The sequence below is a fragment of the Heliangelus exortis genome, chromosome 21, assembly GCF_036169615.1.
Source record: "Heliangelus exortis chromosome 21, bHelExo1.hap1, whole genome shotgun sequence".
NCBI lineage: Eukaryota > Metazoa > Chordata > Aves > Apodiformes > Trochilidae > Heliangelus > Heliangelus exortis.
Window position 1 is genome coordinate 258,914 of NC_092442.1, and position 20,709 is coordinate 279,622.

The window sequence follows — 20,709 nt, forward strand, 5'->3', positions numbered from 1 at the left end:
GAGCCAGGGCCTTTCTGGAATGTCCAGCTTGAAATTTTCAGGACAGAGGCTGAAAACTGATGGGCTGAAGGCAGAGACAATTAACTTGTGATTTCAAGAAAGAAGAGCTGGAGCTTTTGCAAAACCCCTCTTTGTCTTCTCCAGGGCTTGCTTCATTTGTCTGGGTTTGTAACTTAAGCTCAGACCTAGAGGAGCTGCACCATGAAGAAAGCATTGCTGAATGCTTCATTGCTGCTGAATCCACTCTTCATTCCCAAATAGAGGTGGGAGACTGCTCCCTGCATGGTTCTGCAGCCCTCTCTCTGAGCAGGCACAGGACACTGGAAATTCACATTCTTGCTCTGTCAGCATCATCCTCCTGGGTCTTGACCCCGCATTTACACTGTCCCACTGAATTTCTGTCTGCAGTGACATGTATGCTCTCCCTGCGATTATCTCAGCTTTCTGTCATTATATGGGGAACAGGGTTTGACAGCTTATTCTAAAGCCAACTCATTATGGGCAAGTGGGAGTCTAGAAAGAAATTGGGGTTAAAAGACATTTCTTAGCGCTTGGCAGGTGTGCACTTGGCATCAGTCTGAGACTTCCACATTGTTCATTGAATCTGGAATGGTTTGGGTTGGAAGGAACCTTAAAGCTCATCCAGTCCCACCCCGCCCCATGGTCAGGGACCCCTCCCCCAGCCCAGGGTGCTCCAAGCCCCATCCAACCTTCAACACTGCCAGGGATGGGGCAGCCACAGCTTCTCTCGGAAACCTGGGACAGGGGCGCAGCACCCTCACCCCAGATAAGTGTAACCCTGTGTGTGCTGATGGCACTCCTGGTGGGCTTCCCATCTTGGTGATGGTGGTGGAAAACCTTCATTCAGCACAAATGATATTACAGGCAAAATGAAATGGCTTTCAGCCAGACCTTGCTGTTCCCTGTCCAAATCTCTGGGTTCCTAACAGGTGCTTAATTGTGGCTCCTCCTTTCTCCCCCATCCTTCCTTCCCACCCCCTGATTTTCCCTAACCTTAGCAACTGGCATGACAGCATCCCAGCTCCTGTGTAGACAGCCTCCTTTCTGAGCAAAGACCAGGAATGGCAATTTCTGTTTAATAAAGCTCCAGAAAAGTAGAAGCTGGGAGACTGGTATGTAGCTCCCAGCAACCTCAGTGCCAGCAGCAGCAATGAACATCTGCTGTAATTACTTTCCTTAGAACTTCACAAATGTGCTGATAATTTTTGGTGGGAAGAAGAATAAATGGGAAAAGATCTGGGAGATACTCTTGGTGAATTTTTTAATTAAAATGTCTTTTTATTTTTTAGGAACTCTACAAGAAGCAATTAAAACAAGATAATATTAGTCTATGCTTACATGGGAAAGCCTTTGCAGGATTAAGTAGCTCATACCAAGTAAATCACTGTCTGGCTCAGCAGATGCTTTCTGCAGATGTCAGCCAGGAAGGGGTGTGTTGGGTGGGTGAGGTGGCAGCAGCAGAACCAGCTGCAGGGTCCTGGGCAGAATCTGCTTCTCTGGTTCTAACCAAGGACACTGCTGGGGGGTTGAGCTTGAGGAGACCACTGAGGACAAAAGGTTTTAGATAGGGCCAGGGCCTGAATTTCACTCAGAGGCAGGAAGGTTTCATTTCTTCACTATTTGTATTTCAGTAATTCAATTTGAGGCCTTGGCCAGCTTCCATTTAAACAAAGCAAAAAGCCAGGGTGTGAAGCACTGTGCTGTGTGATGACCTAATCCAAATCCCACTAAACCTGGGAATGTTTCCACTGGCTCCCTGGGAGCTGGATCAGCCCCGGGCTAATTCCTGTCCCTTGGCAGTGCCTGCTCCTTGGCAGCTGACACCAGGGCAGAGCTGAGGGATAGAGCCCTGATGTGATGTCCTCCACCTGATGGCTCTGGGGAATGCAGAATATTAGAATAACACAGGAGCTGAACAGGTTTTGGTAGAGCTGGAACAGTGGTAGTGTTAGAGGGCTCTTTATGGTGAGATAGAGAAGTTCTGTCTCGGCACAAGTTGTGTTTTTCTCTTTTCAAGTTTCATTCCCTGCAGGCAGTGAAGATTTCCCCACAGTTTTGAACTCACCCCTCCAGCACAGAGCTTGTCCTCACCAAGGCTGATGGGCAGAGAGGGTTTGTACTCAAAATGACACCAGCAAATTTCAATTTCTGCACAGTTCTGAACTCCAACATAAAAACCTCTGGTTTCCTTGAGGACAGAGGACACCATGACCTACATGAGCCTGGTTCTCAAAGGAGAGCTGTGTGGTGTAGGTACCTTTCACTTCTGTGATAAATGTATAGGAACTCCTACAACACATTTGATTCATTCCTGCCATGTACCCAGGATCATTCCTGAGCCATTCATTAAAATGCTCTCCAGTTACATAATGTATGAGGTCAACTAGAGTGCACAGTATCTTTTTTTTTTTTACAAAAAACCTATTAGATCACAAATTTGGTAAACATGAGGTTCCTGCACCACTTGTTTTGCAGGGTTACTCCATGTGTAGCCAATTGCTCATACTGAAAGTTGTGATGGTTCTAGGAGTAAGGAACAGTGTCTGAGCTGCCAGGCTTAAGTGGCTGCAGTTAATAAATAATGTGAGCCCATGAAGTGGAGTATGATACATAGCCTTGTCTGGGGAAAACCACCCATTTTTTCCAGAGTTTAAATAAAGGGATCAGAAATGCTATTTTTGCAAAAATAGTTAAGTGTCCCAGCTTCTTTCCAAGCACAAGGGTGAGGTGGTACATGACTTATGGGCACAGTGGCAGCTTTGGGGGGCTTGCACTCACTGTCCCAGCAGCACAACCAATGTGCCACAGGTCCCCCTGGGGGGCATGACACCTACACCAGCTATTTACTATTCAGCTCTAATTCGGGCACCACTACAAGCAATTTTGAGGACAATCATTAACCTCATCCTCATCTTCTCCAGCCAAAATGGCTTGCAGGACATGGATAACTGGGGGCTGGGGAATGTGGTCTACAGCAAAATGCAGAGATTTCCATTTGCTAAGGGAGCAGCTGCTCCTCATTACACAGTAGTGCAGTTTGGTCTCACACAGCAACCCTCATGCCATGGAGCCTTGGCAGCAGCAGAGATGGGATTAAAACCTGTGGTCACCATCCTCTACCCAGCAACAAAGCACTGGGCCCATCTAAGCTCAGGGAACCAGGCTCTGACTCTCTGGTAGGTGTAAGAAAAGGAGGTTTAAGTTTTAAAGCAAGTGCCAGAAAGGAGCACACGGCATGACTTGACCTTTCTCTTGGAGATCTGCATGTGGTGCCACCAACCACACCAACTGGGGCTTTCATTTCCAGTTCTCCTTGGCCTTGTCAAGTCCTCTGCATGTGCAGATCCCAGCTCTGAATAGCCAAGGCATCCATTCACCCAGCAGCTCTTTCTGGAGTAACAGTCTTTAAAATATGTAAATCTCTTTTCAAAGCAAAATAAAACCCCCAAAATGTTCATGTGTCCCTCAGAAGGAAGAAAGGGGCTCTGTCCTAATATTTTATGCAAATCTAGCTCTTGGACTTGGGCATGAATACCTATCAGTGACTGGTCCAAAATGAGGAAAAAAAGAAACTTCACCCCTCATCAAAAGAAAAAAAAAAACAACCTTTATTTCTATTGCATAAATAATGGTAAAATTAAAATCTTTTATACAGTTTATATATTTACAGTAGTGTTTGGTTAGAGGAAACAGCTGATACATATGGCATTCTGTTTTCCTTTATACACATCTTTATACATTTGGGTAACTTGCAATAACATAGGATTTATTTCAGTTGCATGCCAAGTTAATTTATATTAATATTTACAGTATTTTCTACAAAGGTTGAGTTGTTGGGGTTTTTTATTTTGATTTTTTTATTCTTACCATTATGCTGCTGACTTTGTGAGTTGTGGTCTTTAATTAAAATGCCATGTCTTTTGTTAACAAGTTAATGGTCACTTTTTTTGAACAATGAACATGTCAAGTTAACAATGAAGCCATGTAAATGGCTTGAAAAGAGTGAGGGATGAAATGATGACAAAAAGGAAAGGCATGGATTAGTGAAGAACTTCCTAGAGATGAATCAGCAGGCATTGATTATTTAGGTCCCAGTATGGATTAAATGGAAACTGCCTGGATTCTGGGCTTATTCCAGCTTGAACCAATTAATTCTAAAGAGTTAGTTCTGATTTACCCTTGTGTCTGAGAGGAATTTCATTGCTCTTCCTCTTCCCTCCCCCATTTAGAAACTGGGAAAACAAGAGCTTCTGCATGAAGCTGGGATAACTTTGGCTTCTCTGAAAGAGGTGGTAGGAAACACCTGGTTTTGGTTATATTTGGATTTAGTGGGACTGCTCAGAAGAGACCAAACCTATCTGAGTGCTGGCAGGAGCAGAGGGGTAGCTCCTAAAGCAAGCAGGGATGGGGAGATGTCTGCTGGTTGGCTGGTGAAGGCAGAAGAGGAGCTGGTTTGAAGCTGCTCATCCATGATGCTGGCAGAGTGGCCATGAGCAGCTGCAGACAATACGTGGTTGGAAAATGGGAATTTCATTCAATAATGTTCCTCAAGGCTACAAAGTATTTTGTTCTGTTCTAACAGAAAACGAAGAAGCCCCAAACCCTATCGCCTTTTCATCATCAGTTGTCAAGATCTTTAGATCCAGAGGGCCTCCTTTTTCTCCTGTCTCCCTCTTCTCACTTTGAGGCTGAAATTCCTTTCTAGTGAAGATGCCAAATGGAGAGTTTTTAATATATTTACCACTGGAGAGGTAGGAATGGCATGCTCTTCGAAAGAAAATGTCAGATTTTCTGTCCGTATTACTCTTGGTGAAGTTTCTACAGATCCTAGAGCTGCCCAAACCACCCTGCTTAAACTGGAGAAAACCAAGATCCAGTCCTGATAACAACCAGTGACAGAGAGAAGCGAAAATGTTGTGAGCCTTTTATTTCTCTGTATTAAATTTCTTTGAAAGGAATAGGTTTTAAGTGATGGCAAGGAAATGTGATTGCACTGTCAGGACACAGCACAGCAAAATAATAGATTGAAATCCAGCAAGTTCTGTACATCTTCATCAACGGAGTGTAAGCATGACTCAGAAAGATAGATACTTCATCAAATTCTCATTTTAGAAGAGTTGGTTTCTCTCCTTTCAAATAGTCATCCATAAAGCAGAAACTAAATAATTTATTACATGGGTGGATAAAACTTCATTTTCAGTGATCTTAATGTATTCCTCCCTCTGCTTTTCTCCTCGCAGCTCTGGGTCTGCCTCAGGACTCTGCTTTGTGCCATGCCAGCCCCTGGCAGTGCTGGCTCCAGGGATGTGGGCACAGCCAAGGGGAAAGGAGCTTTTTGTGGGAAAAGCTGAGTTTTTGGTACTGGGCACCTCCCAGGGCCATGTGTCATCTTGAGCAGCACCAGCACTGGCATTTGAATGGCCATCACAGCCCTCTGATTTATTTTTTTTAAAATTTATTTGTGAAAGAAAACTCCTTTGCTTCCCATGGCAAAAAGTGGTACCAGTGGGCACTTTGCTCATCCCAGTCTGTCAAACAAACTTCAGCCATCCAGAGCAGCAACCATGGGAATACTTCCTGCTTTTTCTTAATTTGCTTGATTGATTCCCTATTTCTTATGCTAGAAGGACAAAAAAACAGCCCCATTTACTTGGCCTCAGCTTAAAGAGGTGGGTATAGATGTCCTTATCTTTTCTTCTACAAAATTGCTGGAAGGCTCCCACATAAAGCAAGCAGCATCTAACCCTACCAGTGCACCATATCCAACACCAGAGTTCCCAGGAGGCACTGAGTAGTCTGTCTGAAACCTCTCCAGATCTCCAGATGATGCCCAAAGAATCAGCTCTGGCTCATGCAGGGGCAGGGGCAGGTAGCTGGGTCTTCTACCACCTCCCACCCTTCTCCTGGGGGCTCTGTGACCACCTTCAACAGGATGTGGTGTCTGCTAACAGTAACTGATCCACTTGTGGGTACTCATCAAATATAAAAAACAATGGGGTTGGATGCTGATGATCTTTAAGGTCCTTTCCAACCCTGACCATTCTATGATTCTCTATCTTTTCCCTTTTCACCTCTCTCTTATCCTGTGTGACCTCCAGCAGTGTGAGGAGCAGATTCTCCCTAACAAAGCCAAGGGTTCCCAGTCACCCAGCCTCTTCAGTTCTTTAAATTTCTGATGATTTTGTATCTGACTGCTTCTCAGTGATGGATTTGTTGAGAGGGTAAGGCCCTGATGAGATCTCCAAGCTCATGCCACCCCCATGCTGTGCTTGACCTGCCTGGTACCTCCTCACCCGTGGCTTTCCTCATGGCTGAAGGTACAGTATGGCTTTGGAAAGCAGTTTTTGCTGGAAATCAGCTTCTCCATGGCCCCTGGTTGGCTTCTCCAGGAGTAGATTCCTTGTACTGCCTGAAACCCAGGATGTGCCTGGTTAAGGTCAGAGTCAGTGGTTATCAGCAATGAAACCTGGTGCCTTGCAGGAGCAGCATCCCAAATCCTTCCCATCAGATTCCATGAGGGACCTGCCCAAAGTGTCCTTGCCCAGCACAGCACAGTGCTCACTGGGGTGAGCAGTGCTTACACTCCACTGCTTTCATTTGCTCCCAAACCAACCCAAAACCTCTCAGCTAAAATAACCACATCCATCTCTGAGCTCTCCCTGCACACCAAGGGATCCATTTCATTGCCCACCTGGGTTCTGGGGGCTGAGCCCAGAGAATTGTCTTTGGGGTGCTCCCAATAATTTGCTAATCCAGCTTCTCCTGGCTGTTGGGTGCTGTTTGCCCACCCTTGGCTTGGCTGGGAGCCTGTCTGCAGTCCCTGGGTGTCACTCTGACATGGTGGCACCTGTGTCACCAAGAGCGAGGGTTGCCATAGCAATCACACAGAATCACAGTGCTGAAAAGAAACTTAAATTCTCATGGAGCTGGCAAGAGCATAACTTTAGTGCTTTTTTATGACAGCTCTACTTAGCACTCCTGCAGTCTGGATATTTTTTTTTTTTTAAGTATGTTAATTAGCACTGAATTATTTTTTTTTTCTTAAAGTGAGGGATGTGGGGTTTTTTATTTTTATTTCTTTGATTCTTAGACTTTCTTCCCCCTAAGCTTTTGCCACCAGGTTCCAATCAAAATTTTACTCCTCTATTTTTACCTACTCTCTGTTAAAGCAACAAAAAGCCTCCTCCCCGCCCCCCCCCCCCCTTTTTTTTTTTCTTTTTATATTCTTGTGTAGAAGAAAAAAAAAATCAGATAAATGGATGTTACATAAATGGAGCCAGGGAGGTAGGTACAAGACATAGGTCCAGTGCTGCTGGCTGGGAAGGATGAGAGGTGCTGGTGGAAAGACTGTGGGGAGAGGAAAAGATGAAATAGCCTAGTCCCTCCTGCATTGCCAGTGGCTACCAGGAGAGGCTGATTAAAGAAGGGATCTCCCTAAGCATGGAGATGGTGAGAAGGCTGCTCTAGGAAGGAAAAGGAGACCTCTGGCAAGACATGATGCTGATTCAGGGTGGACAACTTGGGTTTCCCACAGAAAAAAGCAACCCCAAAACCTCTTAAATCCTGTACCCGGTAAAATCGGTGAGGAGCTCTGCACTGACACCAGGCTATGGCTTTTACCCAGGGAGTAATTCTAGGTTTGGTTTTACAAATGGAGCTTCAAGCTGAAGGATTGTTCTGAAAAATGCCTGTATTTACAGAGGTTTGCATGAAGCATGCACACATGAATTATGGAGCCTTCCAGGAAGCTTGAAGGAATGCAGAAGAGCATCTCACCTGGAAGGCAGCTGCTAGCATTGGAGTCTGGCTGTGCTGTCAGGGGAGTGAGGGGAACCTGCAGAGATGCCTGGTCCATGTGTTTGAGGTTGTGTTCTGGGCTCACAGAGAGGACCCATTCCCATCTCCATCTGCCCCTGCAGCCCACATGTACTCCAGCACTGTCCCAGGGGAAAAAAATCTTAATAAGAATTGCTCAGTGGCAAGTAGTAGACTTTTTTTTTCTTCTTTTTTCTTTCTTTTTTTTTTTCTTTTTTTTCTTCCCACTGCTGCCACTTTTTCACATGCCCCTGAGACCTAATAATGTCAAAGAGAGTTCTCCTAAAATGATCTCAAAGCTCATTATCTGCAATGTCCAGTGCTGGGAGTGCTGGGAGTGTACCCTGGCTCCCCAGCAGTGCCAATCCCACACTCACAGATTGCCCAAGATTTTCCTCTCTTGGTTTGAAGTCTGCTGCTGCCCTACAGCAAACATAAATCTCTCCATCTTCTGGGAGATGTAACAATTTTTTTGCAGACTATTTTGCAGCTGACCTCTATTAGTCACAGCAGAACAGAAATTCAGAAGTGAGTGTGAGAGGCAGAAAAAAATCTAGCTTGGCTGCTCTGGAGGAGATGGAGGGGACACTGGAGGGGGCTGGAGAGACAAACCTGAAGGCAAAATCCAAAGATGGGTGATGGGAGAAAGAACAAAGAGAAGCAAATTTTCAAACCAGGCTACTAAATAATAGAGGTTAAACATTAGTGATCAGACTTGGAATCAAAGAAAGACCTGAAAGGAGTCTTTGGGATGGATCCAGGCTTACACTGCTGTGTGTGATGAGGAAAGCTCATGGGTTGTGATGCCTTAAGGAGAGATCCTGCCCTTCTGGTGACACAGGAAAAAGTCACCTACATCTACAGGAGCAAGATCTCACTGTCCCTTGATGTTTCTGGAGCTCATCCAACCACCACAACTGCAGTGCCCAGGTGCCTCCATGGAGCACTCCCTGTACCAGCTCCATGAGCACCAGTTGGGAAACCTCTTCCAGGAAGGCAAAGAAACCACCTCTACCCCGGGGCTGACACAAGTGCAGAAATCATCCAAAGGTAAATGCAAGGATTAATGTCAAGTTGAAAAGGAAAAAGGCTTTCAGGTGTAATCCTGGCTTCAGGCTCACTCAGTCCTTGCACTTCTGGTGGGATGTGTTGTGTCTCCAGGCTGCATCCCTGCATCTTCTCCTTCCTGCTCATTCAAATCTCTTTTAGGAAAAACAACCAGCACTTGCAAGATCTGAAAGTCTGACACACTCCATAACACATGGTGTGCTCTAGTTTGATTCCTCCTCCTCTTGCTGCAGTTTGCTTTTCAGCTTACCCAGCCTGGAGCCAGCCCATGGGATAGTGGTGGTGGTGGTGGCTTGGCTCCTGGCAGGAACTGAGGCAACTGGATGGTCAAAGCCACATGGTACCATGGAGGCAAAACCATAACCCCTCCCAGGAGGAGGTGTCTGGCATGGAGGAGGCTTCACTGCAGGTTACAACCAGGACGCATGAAATGAAATAAATAAAAATTGGGCAGGCAAGGAGAGGGGAGGTTTTCATCTCTCATAAGGTTACTGAAAACCAATAGAGAAGAAGGGCGAAGCTGCTGGAAAACAATTCTGCTGAATATGTAGATGGAATCAATTAGAGGGGATTGTACCTGGCGCTGGTGCTTGCAGAGTCGCTTGGAAGACTGTGCACAAATCTCAGAAATGCCCATGTGTGGAAACAGGTGCTGCTTCTCAAGCCCCGGTTCCCAGTCAGAAAAGAAAATGGCAAAATGGACTCGTGCTAACCCCACAGTCTTGTGTTGAAGGCGGCGTTTATGAAGCAAAAATAGAAATTCTGTGTGATGCTGGCGAATGCTCCTCTTTTTGTTTCACTCTGAAAATACTGTACAAGGATGCTGTAGCTCCCCTCTGATGCCGTGGACTCAAAGGCATGGTCATCAGGGAAAACCAAAGTGAAGCTGGAGTACATGAAATCCAACGAAGAGGACTTGCTTGTGGCAATGCTACCATCAACTTCCTGGGAATGTGGGGCCAGTGGAGAGAGAGCTACACGGAACAGTCACCTGGCCCCTAGGTTAAAACAGCCCCGCTGCACCCAGTCCTGAGGCTGTGACTCCTTACAACCCCCAAGCAGGCTGCTGGAGGAGAGTTTCCTTAAAGTTTCCATTGCTGTTTCAAAGCAATTAATTCGGGACTCCCGCCTTCTGTTTTGTTTTGTTGGTTTTTTTTTTTATTGCATTAGGAAACAAAACCTTTAAAGCATTAAGACAGCCCTTTTACGTCCCTGCCAAAAGGATGGAGTTGACTCCCAAGCTGCCGCCGGCTTCAGGCTCCTTGTCAGATGGTGCTTTGTCTGCCTGCCTCTGTCTCGTGGCCTTGTGAGGAGAGGTTGAGGGGGGAGGTCATGCGTGGGCAGTGGGGTCACAGTGTGGTGCTGAGGTTACTCCATGCCGCTCCGCAGGATCTGGTTGGCAGCGATCAGCATCACGCTGATGATGAAGGCCATGGCGAAGGCGCAGATAAGGCTCTTCCGGACACAGGTCTGTCTGTTCTGCTTCTGGGCGTGCACTGCAAGGGAGACATGGGACAGGTGAGCTGCTGGGCCAAAGGAAAAGGTTTTGTTTTCCATCTGGATCAGCTGAGCTCAGAAATCTCGGCCTCTGATAACCACCTGTAAGGTGGTGGCCTGGCAATTAAAGCAAAGAACTGATGCTCTGGTAATGCTCCTCCCTGATAAGTAAAGGAGAGAGAATCATAGAATCATAGAATCGGCTGGGTTGGAAGGGACCTCTGAGATCATCAAGTCCAACCCTTGATCCACTCTGGTTCCCAGCCCATGGCACTGAGTGCCACATCCAGGCTCTTAATGAGGGACAGAGACTGATGGGTTGGGAGCTGAACTACACAGGTCAGGTGAGGTGCCACCAAAGCTGCTCCGTATGGCAAGGGACAGTGATCACACAGCACCCACCTCCCAAAGCTCCAAAACAAGGCAAGATTTACACCTCTCATTATATGAGCAGGGGAAATGGAAGAGAAAGAGCTGGATCCAGACTGGGCCCAGCACAGGACAGTGTTGCCTTACAGTCAGGAGCAAAAATCCCAAGAGCAGCAGGTGGGAAACAGAGGGGATAAAAGAGCTGCAGAGGATGCAAGCCCATGTCCAGTGCTGGAGAAGGGCCAATCCTGCTCCCTGCCTCTCTGCTGCTGCAGCCTGTCAGGGTTTAACACTGCCCAGCAATTAAACAACTGACAGATGCTCTCTATGAATCCCCACCCACCCAAGCTAAAGAAAGGAGAGAGAATAAGGGAGAGAGACTGACAGATTGGAAACTCAACTACACAGCAGTATTGATAAAATGGGAAAAAAAAATATTAAATATATATACAAATGTACAGGAAAACTGATCCCACGTTCCTCTCCCCACTCCCCAATAACGCTCACATCACCACCGAGGCTGCAGGGCAGCCCTGGGAAAGCCCAGGCTGGAATCCTGGGGTCAGCAGCAGGAGGCAGGAACACAGAGATTCAGGCTGGGATGGACCAGGAGCACAGGCAGAGGAAGGGATGGAATCCTCCCAGGATGCCAAAACAAACAGGGACAGGGGAAGAAGGGGAAGCAGGAAGGGGTTTGACCCTTGTGATCCCTCAAATTTACCCTGAGTATGATGTGTATGGGATGGAATACTCTGTTTGGTCAATTTTGATCATTTGTCTTGTCCATTCGTCCCTAAAGGAGAGCTGCAGGTGGGACCTCTTTACTCCTTTTCCCTTTCCAGAGCCCAAAATGTTCCTCAGAACTGAGCAGTGTCCTTGGTTCTGCAGCCCATTCTCCAGCTGTAACTATAAACATCAGTCCCAGAAGCAGACACTGAGAAACTTGCTGTTAATTCCAGCAAGTGCAGCTGCTTACAAGAGACTGAGCTGAAAACAAAAGTACAAAACAGAAAATCCCCTTTATCCTGGCCCAGACCAGGACACCCCCTTGGCATAAACACCTCAGAGAATCCCTGCCCCAGCCAAGTCTCAACTCTCCCTGCTGGGATTTTTCCCAATAATACATCTTAGCTTTAACTGCTTCCAAATCAGCTTTCCCAGCAGATCACCCTCTCACACTGCAGGAAGCCTTTTCTCTCTCCTATTGGCTTTTAAACCCTTCAAATGCTGGTAGGTGTGTTCCAGTTTATGTTTGTATTTCTTTTAAGTTCTTTATGAGCTTCTCTCTAAAGTTCTTTAGTCAGAAATATCAGTCTTCTGTGAATCCCTCAGACTTCATCCAGATCAACTGGGAATGAGCAGAGATTCAAGACGTGCTCCCTGGTAACACTCAAAGCCCCCCTGATTATTCCCATGGGCATGCACACTGTGTTAGTCATCTTTCCAAACTGTCTTTAGGTTTTCTGAGCCTAAGCAAAATCAGACTTATTAAGAACCTTTTCAAAGGACTGCTTGCAGAATCATTGTCAGAAGAGGTGAGAGTGATTTGCAGCAGCTAAAAATGCAGACAGAGTTGGGATTTTTAGCTTTGCCTTATTTTATTTAATTTGAATTTTTTTTTAAGTTCATCAGCAAGGATCCATGCGGTGACTCACTAAAGACAGTTCACTTCTCTGTCTTTGCCTCCCTGCCTATGAATATCAAGAACAGCCTGTGGCCTTGGGGTGCTGTAAAGATGAATCCGTCTGGAACGGTTCTGAAGGTCCACGGAGATAATCCCAGAAAGCCAGGAGATCCTCAGCAAGGGATGGAGAGTCCTGTCCTGTTCTGTGGGCAGTAACAAAAGGTCCTGGGTTGGCCCACAACAAAAGGTGGTTGGCCCACCTTTTTCTCATGGATGGTCAGTGATGATGACAGACTTTCAGATGTTTTGAGCTTAACAGCAAGCTCAAAATAACAATAAACCTACAATGCAGCCAGGAAAAGGGCTGTACCTGAGTGCCTCTATCTGGAAAACTCCAGGAGGATGTTTGCAGAATACATGGGAAAAAACCTTGTTCTGATTCAGGCTTGAACCTCATTGCACAGAGAGGGGGAAGCATTGGATGCTACATTTTGAACCCTTCTTTCAACCCCTCCTCACCTCTCTGGACAGGATTTAGCAGAGCTTGTGCCTGATCCCAGCTCCCCCATGGTCCCCAGCTCAGCAGCACTTGGAGCTGGATGGGCAGGGACACCCTGTGCCCCAAGCCCACTCTGGGGAGCTGATGAAATCCCCTTTGCCAGTTCCTTTTCTCTCCCTCTTGCTTTCTGCTTGCACTGCTCAGCTCCTTCATTCCCTTCATTGGCTTTTACAAAGCTCAGAGAATCAATACTGCAGCCCCTGGGGTTTGTGCCTGCTGCCCCAGCACTTTGAGCAGCTTGTTAAATCACAGCTTTAGGTATTCCTTGATTTATTTTTCTGTTATTTCTATATTTTGAACACACTCAGAAAAAAGCAGAGCCACAGCCCATCCCAGCCAGCATGGCCATTCATGGGGTGTCCATCAGGGGGACTGGGGGCAGCTGCTGAAGACCTGGCCAAGGCTTTTTGTGATGCTGATGTTCTTGTTCAAAGGTGAAGAATAAAGCATGTGCAGTGATTCCTGCAGAAGTGGTTCTGAGCTGACCAGTTTCTTCAGCTTTCTCTTATATTAGCAAGTGAAAACTGAGCCTTAAGGCAGCTGGATCCAGGGCAGTCACTGGTATTGCTTTTTTACTGACTGAAGGTAAACCAAACAGGCAACTAACCCAGCATACAACTCCAGAAGAAAGAGGAAAGGTCTCTTCTGAGATATAGAGGGGTTGCAGACCCCGAGAGACCCCCTTGCTCAGCAGGAACTCCTGCAGCAAGATGAGAATTCCAGTGCCCCTGCACCTGTGTACAGGAAGCCAAGGGAGCTGCAGTTCCCTCACTGTGAAGACAGCTTTGTCCTGCCCTGTGCATTGCCCCTTTCAGTATCAAGACCCATTTGTCACCCCAGCTAACCAGTGACTTTTTGCCCTCACTTTTCTCCTTTCTTGGAATCCATAGATCCTAGAGCATGGCACCTGGGCTTTTTCCTGCTGGTTTTCACAGCTGGCATTGTCACAGGGCTGGATGCTTGACTCGTTTTGCATTTGTTTTCCAGCAGGAGATTTTAATACCCATGGGACATGCCAGGGTTTGGATGTGAGCAGCTTCCTTGAACACAGAGCCTGATGTTCCTCTGGACACATCCTGGCCCCTTACTGGGGAGAGCAGCTCCTAGGCTGTCCAGTGTCAATGAGACCTCAACAAGTAAAGGCAAATTGAGGTTGTGTCCTTCATCCTTCATCTTCTCAGTGGGCAGAGGACAGGATGGAGGGGAGGACTCCTCACTGTGTCACAGAGACAGGGACAGAGCTGCCATCACCTCTGCACTAGCACAGGGGTTAATGGGTCCAGCTCATTCCAGGGTGCATCAGCTGCTGGGCTGATGGGTCTGAGATGGTCAAGGAAAGCACTGAGAACCTTCCTGCCTGCAAAGAAAGATTGGCCAACACCAACAGCTTCAGTGTATTTATAGCAGCTTCTGTTACCACCCTGTGCAAGGTGAGTGATACTTGCTTTCCCTGGCTGCCTGGAGTTATTTGTGTTTAAGAGGCCAGTTTGTCATTCCCAAGCCCTTCACTGAGGAGCAGATGCTCTCATTCAGGGGAGCAGGGAGGGGAACTGCAGCAGCTCTGGTTCAGCCACTTCATGTGAGTGCCAGGGCTGAGGATGAAATAAATACCTGAGGCAGACGGCATGGGTCACCATGATCAGCCAGCACTCTTGTTTGTCACAAGCTTGATCTCATGTTTCAGTCAAGAGAACTGCCAGACAAATTATTTTTTTTTTTTTTCTACAAATATTTGGTAGTATTGTGTTGCTACAAACTTTGGCAGTAGTGTTCTTTTCTTGTGTATCTCCTCATAAGCACCTCATAAGGGCTCCTCTGGGCCCTCGTGTTTGTTCTCTTGCCCTAAGCATTAATAAAAACCAAGAGAAAGGCTGAAGACAGCTCTGCCTCCCTTCATCACATTCTTTATCACTGGGGTGCTGTGGGCTGCTTGTACCCAGGAGTTGGGCATTTTCATTGCTTTGCTCTACATCAAGAAAAAGGCAAATAAAAACCCCTAGAAAGGCACAGGAGGGAAAGTTGTAATGTAAGCCTAGAGCTGATGTCTTGCAGACTCTATCTTCAGAGTGAACTGAACAAAATCCTGGACTTGTCCCTAACTGGAATATGAGTATTTTATGGGGGCTAGAGAGTGAGTGTGGCTGTGTGTGCCACTGGGGTGGGAGGGAGAGCTAAAGTAGATAATCCCTCTTGATAGAGGAAGAAAAGACCTTTTAGTTGTAAAGACCTTATTATGATAAGAAGGCAAGAAGGCAAAATGGTGAGACTGCCCCACATTTGCACATATTTGTAGTGCTGACAGTGTTATTCCTACAGGGCTGCTCAGCTCCTGGCTGAGCCAGATGCCCCTAGGTATGGAGCAGGAGGGAGGACTCTGCACAGGATGGAGAAGGGGTCATGGGGCTTCTCTTTGATGGCAAGAACACACTCTGAGGAGACAGCAAGTGGAGTTCCTCTATTTCAGTATGATACTGCTCAAAGTGTCTGCTTTGCCTCCTCCCTTAGGACCCATCCCTAAATCTCAATGAAAACTTTCAGGGCTCTTCTTGGCATCATTCCTACCCACAACTGAAGGCACTTCAGTGGGGTGCATGAAATGTTCATTAAATATAGATTTGAGCCTCTGAGCTAGTCCCTTCAGGCTGCCTTTACAGTTAAAAAGAAGAGGTGCTTTTTAAGGCACAATTCATCTCATCCCAAGGCAGTACCTAAAAGAAGCTCAAGGAATGATCAGAGGGCTGAGCACCTTCCCTGGGAAGCCAGGCTGAGGAATTCGGGGTCGTTCAGCCTGGAGAAGAGAAGGCTCCAAGATGACATTTTAAGGCTTTCCAGTCCTACAAGAAAGCAGGGGTAGGGTTTTTTCATAGGCTTGTAGTGAGAGGACAAGGGACAATGGTTTAAAATTTGAAGAAGGGAGATTTAAATTAAATATAAGGAGGAAATTTTTTACTCTGAGGGTGGTGAGCCCCTGTCCCAGGTTTCCCAGAGAAGCTGTGGCTGCCCCATCCCTGGCAGTGTTGAAGGTTGGATGGGGCTTGGAGCACCCTGGGCTGGGGGAGGTGTCCCTGACCATGGCAGGGGGGTTGCAAGTAGATGATCTTCAAGGTTCCTTCTAACTCAAACCATTCTATGATGCTAGGATTCTATGAATTATACCCAAAAAGCATCTCCTTCACTTCACCAATTAAATAGGAAAGGCCGAGTGCCTTACATGGAGACACAGCCTGAGATGCTGTCCTGACAGCTCTCCCTTGGTGCCACTGATCCGTGCCTTACAATTTCTGCTCCTGAGCCCTGTAGGAATCTCAGCGTTTGGGAAATGGGACCAACGAGGGCACAAGTGGGTCTTTCAGGTAATGGCATATTCAGCCTGGAGAACTGCAGGGATGAAACCTGCTCCCAGCCTGCTGCTCCTGGGAGAAATGCTCATGTCAGAGCTGCCACGGACCAGAACCATCCCCTTCATCTGGAACCTGAAGAAAAACTTTGCACCTTTGTTGACAGCATTCAGTTATCTTTATTCTCTGGTGGATCTCTGTGTGTGTGTGTATTTCTAACATCTAAAAAAAGGCTCTGTTTTGTTTCTAGGTTCTGCCTAGCACCAGCAATGCCAACATCCCACAAAAAAAGCTGTTCTTGCTGTACTTTTGGAAGCTGGGACTTCCAAAACGAGATGCTGAGCCTTTTTTTTTTTTTTTTTTTTGGCAACTGGGGTAGCTCCCCCAAGTTCCTAAGATGAAAGAAACCTGGACACCTCTTGCAGTGGTGACATCTGGCTCATGTCTCCACAGAAGCAGCAGGTCAGTGGACATTAGCAACTCCATTTGTGTGAGAAAGCATCTCTTCTTCCCTGATGCTCTCCATGGGGAACAAAAAAAAAAAGTTGCTTGGGTTATTTCAGAGAGCACTGCTACTTGCCTCCCTCCTGCAGGCTTCTTAACATTCAGCTGTGTTTCTCAGCAGTTTCTGCAGGCTGTAGCAGAGGGTGAGTGTGCTGGATGTAGCTGCTAAATCCCATTAATAAGCCAGGCTAGGAATTGTTTATCCTTTGCTCTGTTTTAAAGATGCTTCAGTGCCTCTGCCTGGTGCTCTCTCAGAGGTGTTTGACCCCTCAGGGGATCTGAATTTCCCCCAAAGGACCTACAGAAAGCAGCAGTGCTGTAGGGGGGATGTATGGCAGCTGTCCCAGGGTGACATGCACAGCCCCTGAGGTTCTCTGTAGGCATCTTCCAGACTTCTCTGCACTTTGGGATAATTCCTGTCTGGTTGTTTCACCCAGAAATGCTTCAGAGCAGCACAAGTTCCTCTGGACAATAAAATCCTTGCCCAAGGTGGGTTAAAAAAGAAGAATGTTCCTGCCAGCATCATCTCTGCTGTAAGTGTAAATTCCCCTGAAACAGTGGAGGCTGTGTCTGATCCTGCTCAGAGATCACTTGTGGGAGTGGGAGTGGGAGGACTGCTAGACCTTGGCCTTCCAGACACTCATTGTTGAGAGGAACCATCCTGGGCCCTCCAGATGCCCTGATGGGTGTTGAGAGGAGTTGTGCAGCCTGTGGCAGGTCCAGCAGTGCCAGCAGCATCCAAGAAGAGGAGCACAGGGCAGGAGGTTCCAGGACCCCAGCACCTTGTACAGCAGCTCAGCCCTGGGAGGCCACACTAGGAGAGCTTTTCTGCTTATGGGAGGACAACAGAAAAGTGGTGGAGCCTAAGACAGCTTGCTAGGGAAGGACCTAGCACCAGTGAAGTCATTCCATGATTGCTCTGCCTCTTTCTGTAGGGAAATTCAGTCTGTGGCAGATCCTGACCACAGCAGGGGCTGAACTGAGTCCCACTGGAGAAAGGAGGGCCATAAGACAAAGCACTCACTGCTTCCTCCTCCTGCCTGAAGGACAATCAGCTGTGCCTAGACCACATGGGAGAAGGTTAATGGCAGCTCTTAAGCTCCCTCACTGTGTCACTGCCACTTACTCTAAAATAACCCCATGCCAGCCCCGGGCATCCCTGCCCACTGCACATCACGGGGCAGCCCGAGTTCTACAGATGAAGCAGAAAGAGAGTAACTGGACAGAAACAGTGAAACATTCTCTCTCACCTTCAAATTCTGTTTGGCAGTTGCCAGAGTTTTCATTTAAACTCTCCTCTTCGTTGATGATGATGTTCTCAATGTCCTTCATCGTTAAGTGGTCCCGGAAGGCGTGGTACAGGATATGTTTCAGCTCTTCCAGAGTTATCCGCTGCATGTCAAACTGTGGGAAGAGGAGGGAGTTAGGCTGAGCCACCTGTCACAGGCTTGGTACTGGGAGGACAAGAGGCAGGGGGACAAGTCACAATTCCCTCCTCGTGTTTTGTTTTGTTTTTTTTCAACCTCATTTCAACAACTAAATACATTATAAAAGAACAAGGGTTGCTCTTTTGGCTTCATTTCAATGAAACCCACCAGCAATGAGTGTTGCAAATGGATGTTGCTAGAGCTCTTAATGCCAGGAGAACAGCAGAGAAACACAGCCCTATCCCAGGAATGGTCTGAGATGCAGAAATCCTGTATCAGTCATGGCCATCCAGCCAGAGATAAACCCCTGAGAGACTCCCCTGGTGGCTCTTCCACCCTACCATGAGCCACAACCTTGTCTCTGCCCCTTTTTCTCCTTCTAACTCTTCAGCTGTCCTTGCATGCTGAGCACAAGCAGAGAACATTTCCCTCTTAGTTGACTTCTGCTGTAGATGCAGCAGGTAAACGTGGTACTTACACACACCAGAGATTAAGAACAGATGATTCGTGAAGAAATGAACATTTTGCAGCAGAGGAACTTTGCACATGTGTAAGGTTTGTGCTATTACTCTCTGCTAATGGTACAAAAGAGGGGACATTCCCATGCCTGACCTGCAGTGCCAGGGGAGGAGCAGAGGGTCCCTGAGCATCAGCGCAGTCAGTGGATGGGGATGGAGCTGCTCCAAGACATCCCCAGCATCCTCTGAACAGCATCTTTAGCTCTGAGACCCCAGAGCACAAACCCAGCAGCAGTGAGCACCAGGACCTGCCCATGGGGCACTAAGTCCAAGGGGATTGGACTAGATGACCTTTAGAGGTCTCTTCCAACACAAATTATTCCATCATTCTCTAAGAAATTCTCATTCCTCCCCCCCAGCCTGCTCTGGCCAGGACAATCCTTATGGTTTGTCAGACCTAATGCTGGGTGCATTACCTGAGGTTGCCTTCCCTGAGTACTGCTGGCACAGGTGAAATCATTCATCCTCCCAGGGGTTAACTAAGACATGGAAGTGCACATTGATTAAATATCCTGGAATATTCATGCCCTCCTGAGTGTGCCCAGGCAGTTCTGCACACATCCGTGTCTCTTTCTCTACCCTTAGCAGCACCAATTTCTGCAGCTCTTTTTTATTTCCTGCAACAGTCAAAAACCTGATGGAAAAAACCTGCAGGGAAACGGAGAGCAAGAGCAAAAACTCAAGTTGCCATTGATGTCCCAGCTGAGTTCTCTGAAGCACACATCTGGTGGCTTGGGTGGTTTTGCTGCTGTTCCTGTTCCTTGGGGATTCAGCATTCACACTGCTCAGCCCAGGATAAACCAGTGAGGGCACAGTTGTCACCAGTGGCTCCTTGCTGCACAGTTCAAAGCTGGTTTGCAAATCCCCCTGGGATTTAGTGACAAAATTCCAGCCTGCTTTGTGTGCAGGGAAAAATCTCAGCACCAATACCCTGCTTGCTTGAATGTTCAAAGAGCCAGGCAAACCCAGCAGGACCACACCACCAACACAAAGCATTTATCTTAACAACTGGAAATGAGATGAAAAAATGGGGTTAGCCCCTATGGTCCCCTTGCAGCAGTGTCTGGAGGTGTCCTTGCTGAGGGTTTGCAGAATGCCCTGAGGCTGCCCAGGATTTGCAGCCCTCCCAGTCATGTTCCTACCCTGGAGCTAAGAGCAATCATTTCTCACCTTATACCCAACCCTGCACTCAGGGTTTTTGTCTTTGGGAAACTCAAAGCTGAGCTTGAGCCCCAGCAGCTCCCAGAGTCCCCCCAGATGCCAAGGCCACCATTTCATCCCCATGGTCCCTTCACATTAACAGGAGCAGAACTTGCCCCATCCCATCTCCTCAGGGTGTGATGTACAACCTATGCTGGAGTTTTCTTGACTCAGGGACAGTTCAGCCTTCTCTGAAGCCAACACAATTTTTTCCTGTAGTTTATGGGGTTTTTTTACCCCCTTCTGGGATTTTCTTTTTTCTAAAACTGTCCAAAACCTGGCTTTACCCCTCACCAGATGGTTGCTTGCCTCTGTGACTGCTTCACAGCCCAGAGCCAAGACCTGCTCTTTACTTGCAGCCTGTTTTAGGGTACCTGCAGGGTACCACGCTCCTTAGTACTTATTAGAAGTACCCACAGACTTTACATGGGCATGGGACCTCCAACAGAGTGCATGGAGCCTGTCCTAGGGGAGAGTAAAACACAACTGACTGCTTTATCCCAAGTCATCCCAAGATGACTCTGTTGGAAGAACAGCACCTGCAGATCAGCCCCTGGAGTTCCAGGTGACACCTCAGGACACACCATTGCCTCTGGGGACATCTCCTGTTTCTTTCCTCTCACTCTTGGAAGCCTTTGCTGGTCCCTGTGCCAGCAATGCCACAAAGAAGTTATTGCAGAGAGTCTGCTGTGATGCTACCTGGGTTACAAACACAGCCATGGTTATCAGCTCATCTCAAGAGGGAAGCAGTGAACCTGTGGGGTTTTGG

The 20,709-nt window shown here is 47.3% G+C and overlaps 1 protein-coding gene across 4 annotated transcripts in view; it reads right to left on the minus strand.

Moving 5' to 3' along the window:
- Positions 1-3,607: 3,607 nt before the first annotated feature.
- The window catches only part of CALN1 (calneuron 1), a 154,539-nt gene continuing 137,437 nt past the window's right edge, over positions 3,608-20,709 (minus strand). For all 4 annotated transcript variants that reach the window (XM_071765362.1, XM_071765364.1, XM_071765363.1 and 1 more), the window contains 2 exons: positions 18,046-18,199; positions 3,608-10,400 (listed from right to left, as the gene is read on the minus strand). In XM_071765362.1, the coding sequence (XP_071621463.1) occupies positions 10,273-10,400; positions 18,046-18,199 (282 nt within the window). In that variant the 3' untranslated portion in view covers positions 3,608-10,272. The remainder of the gene's footprint in view (positions 10,401-18,045; positions 18,200-20,709) is intronic.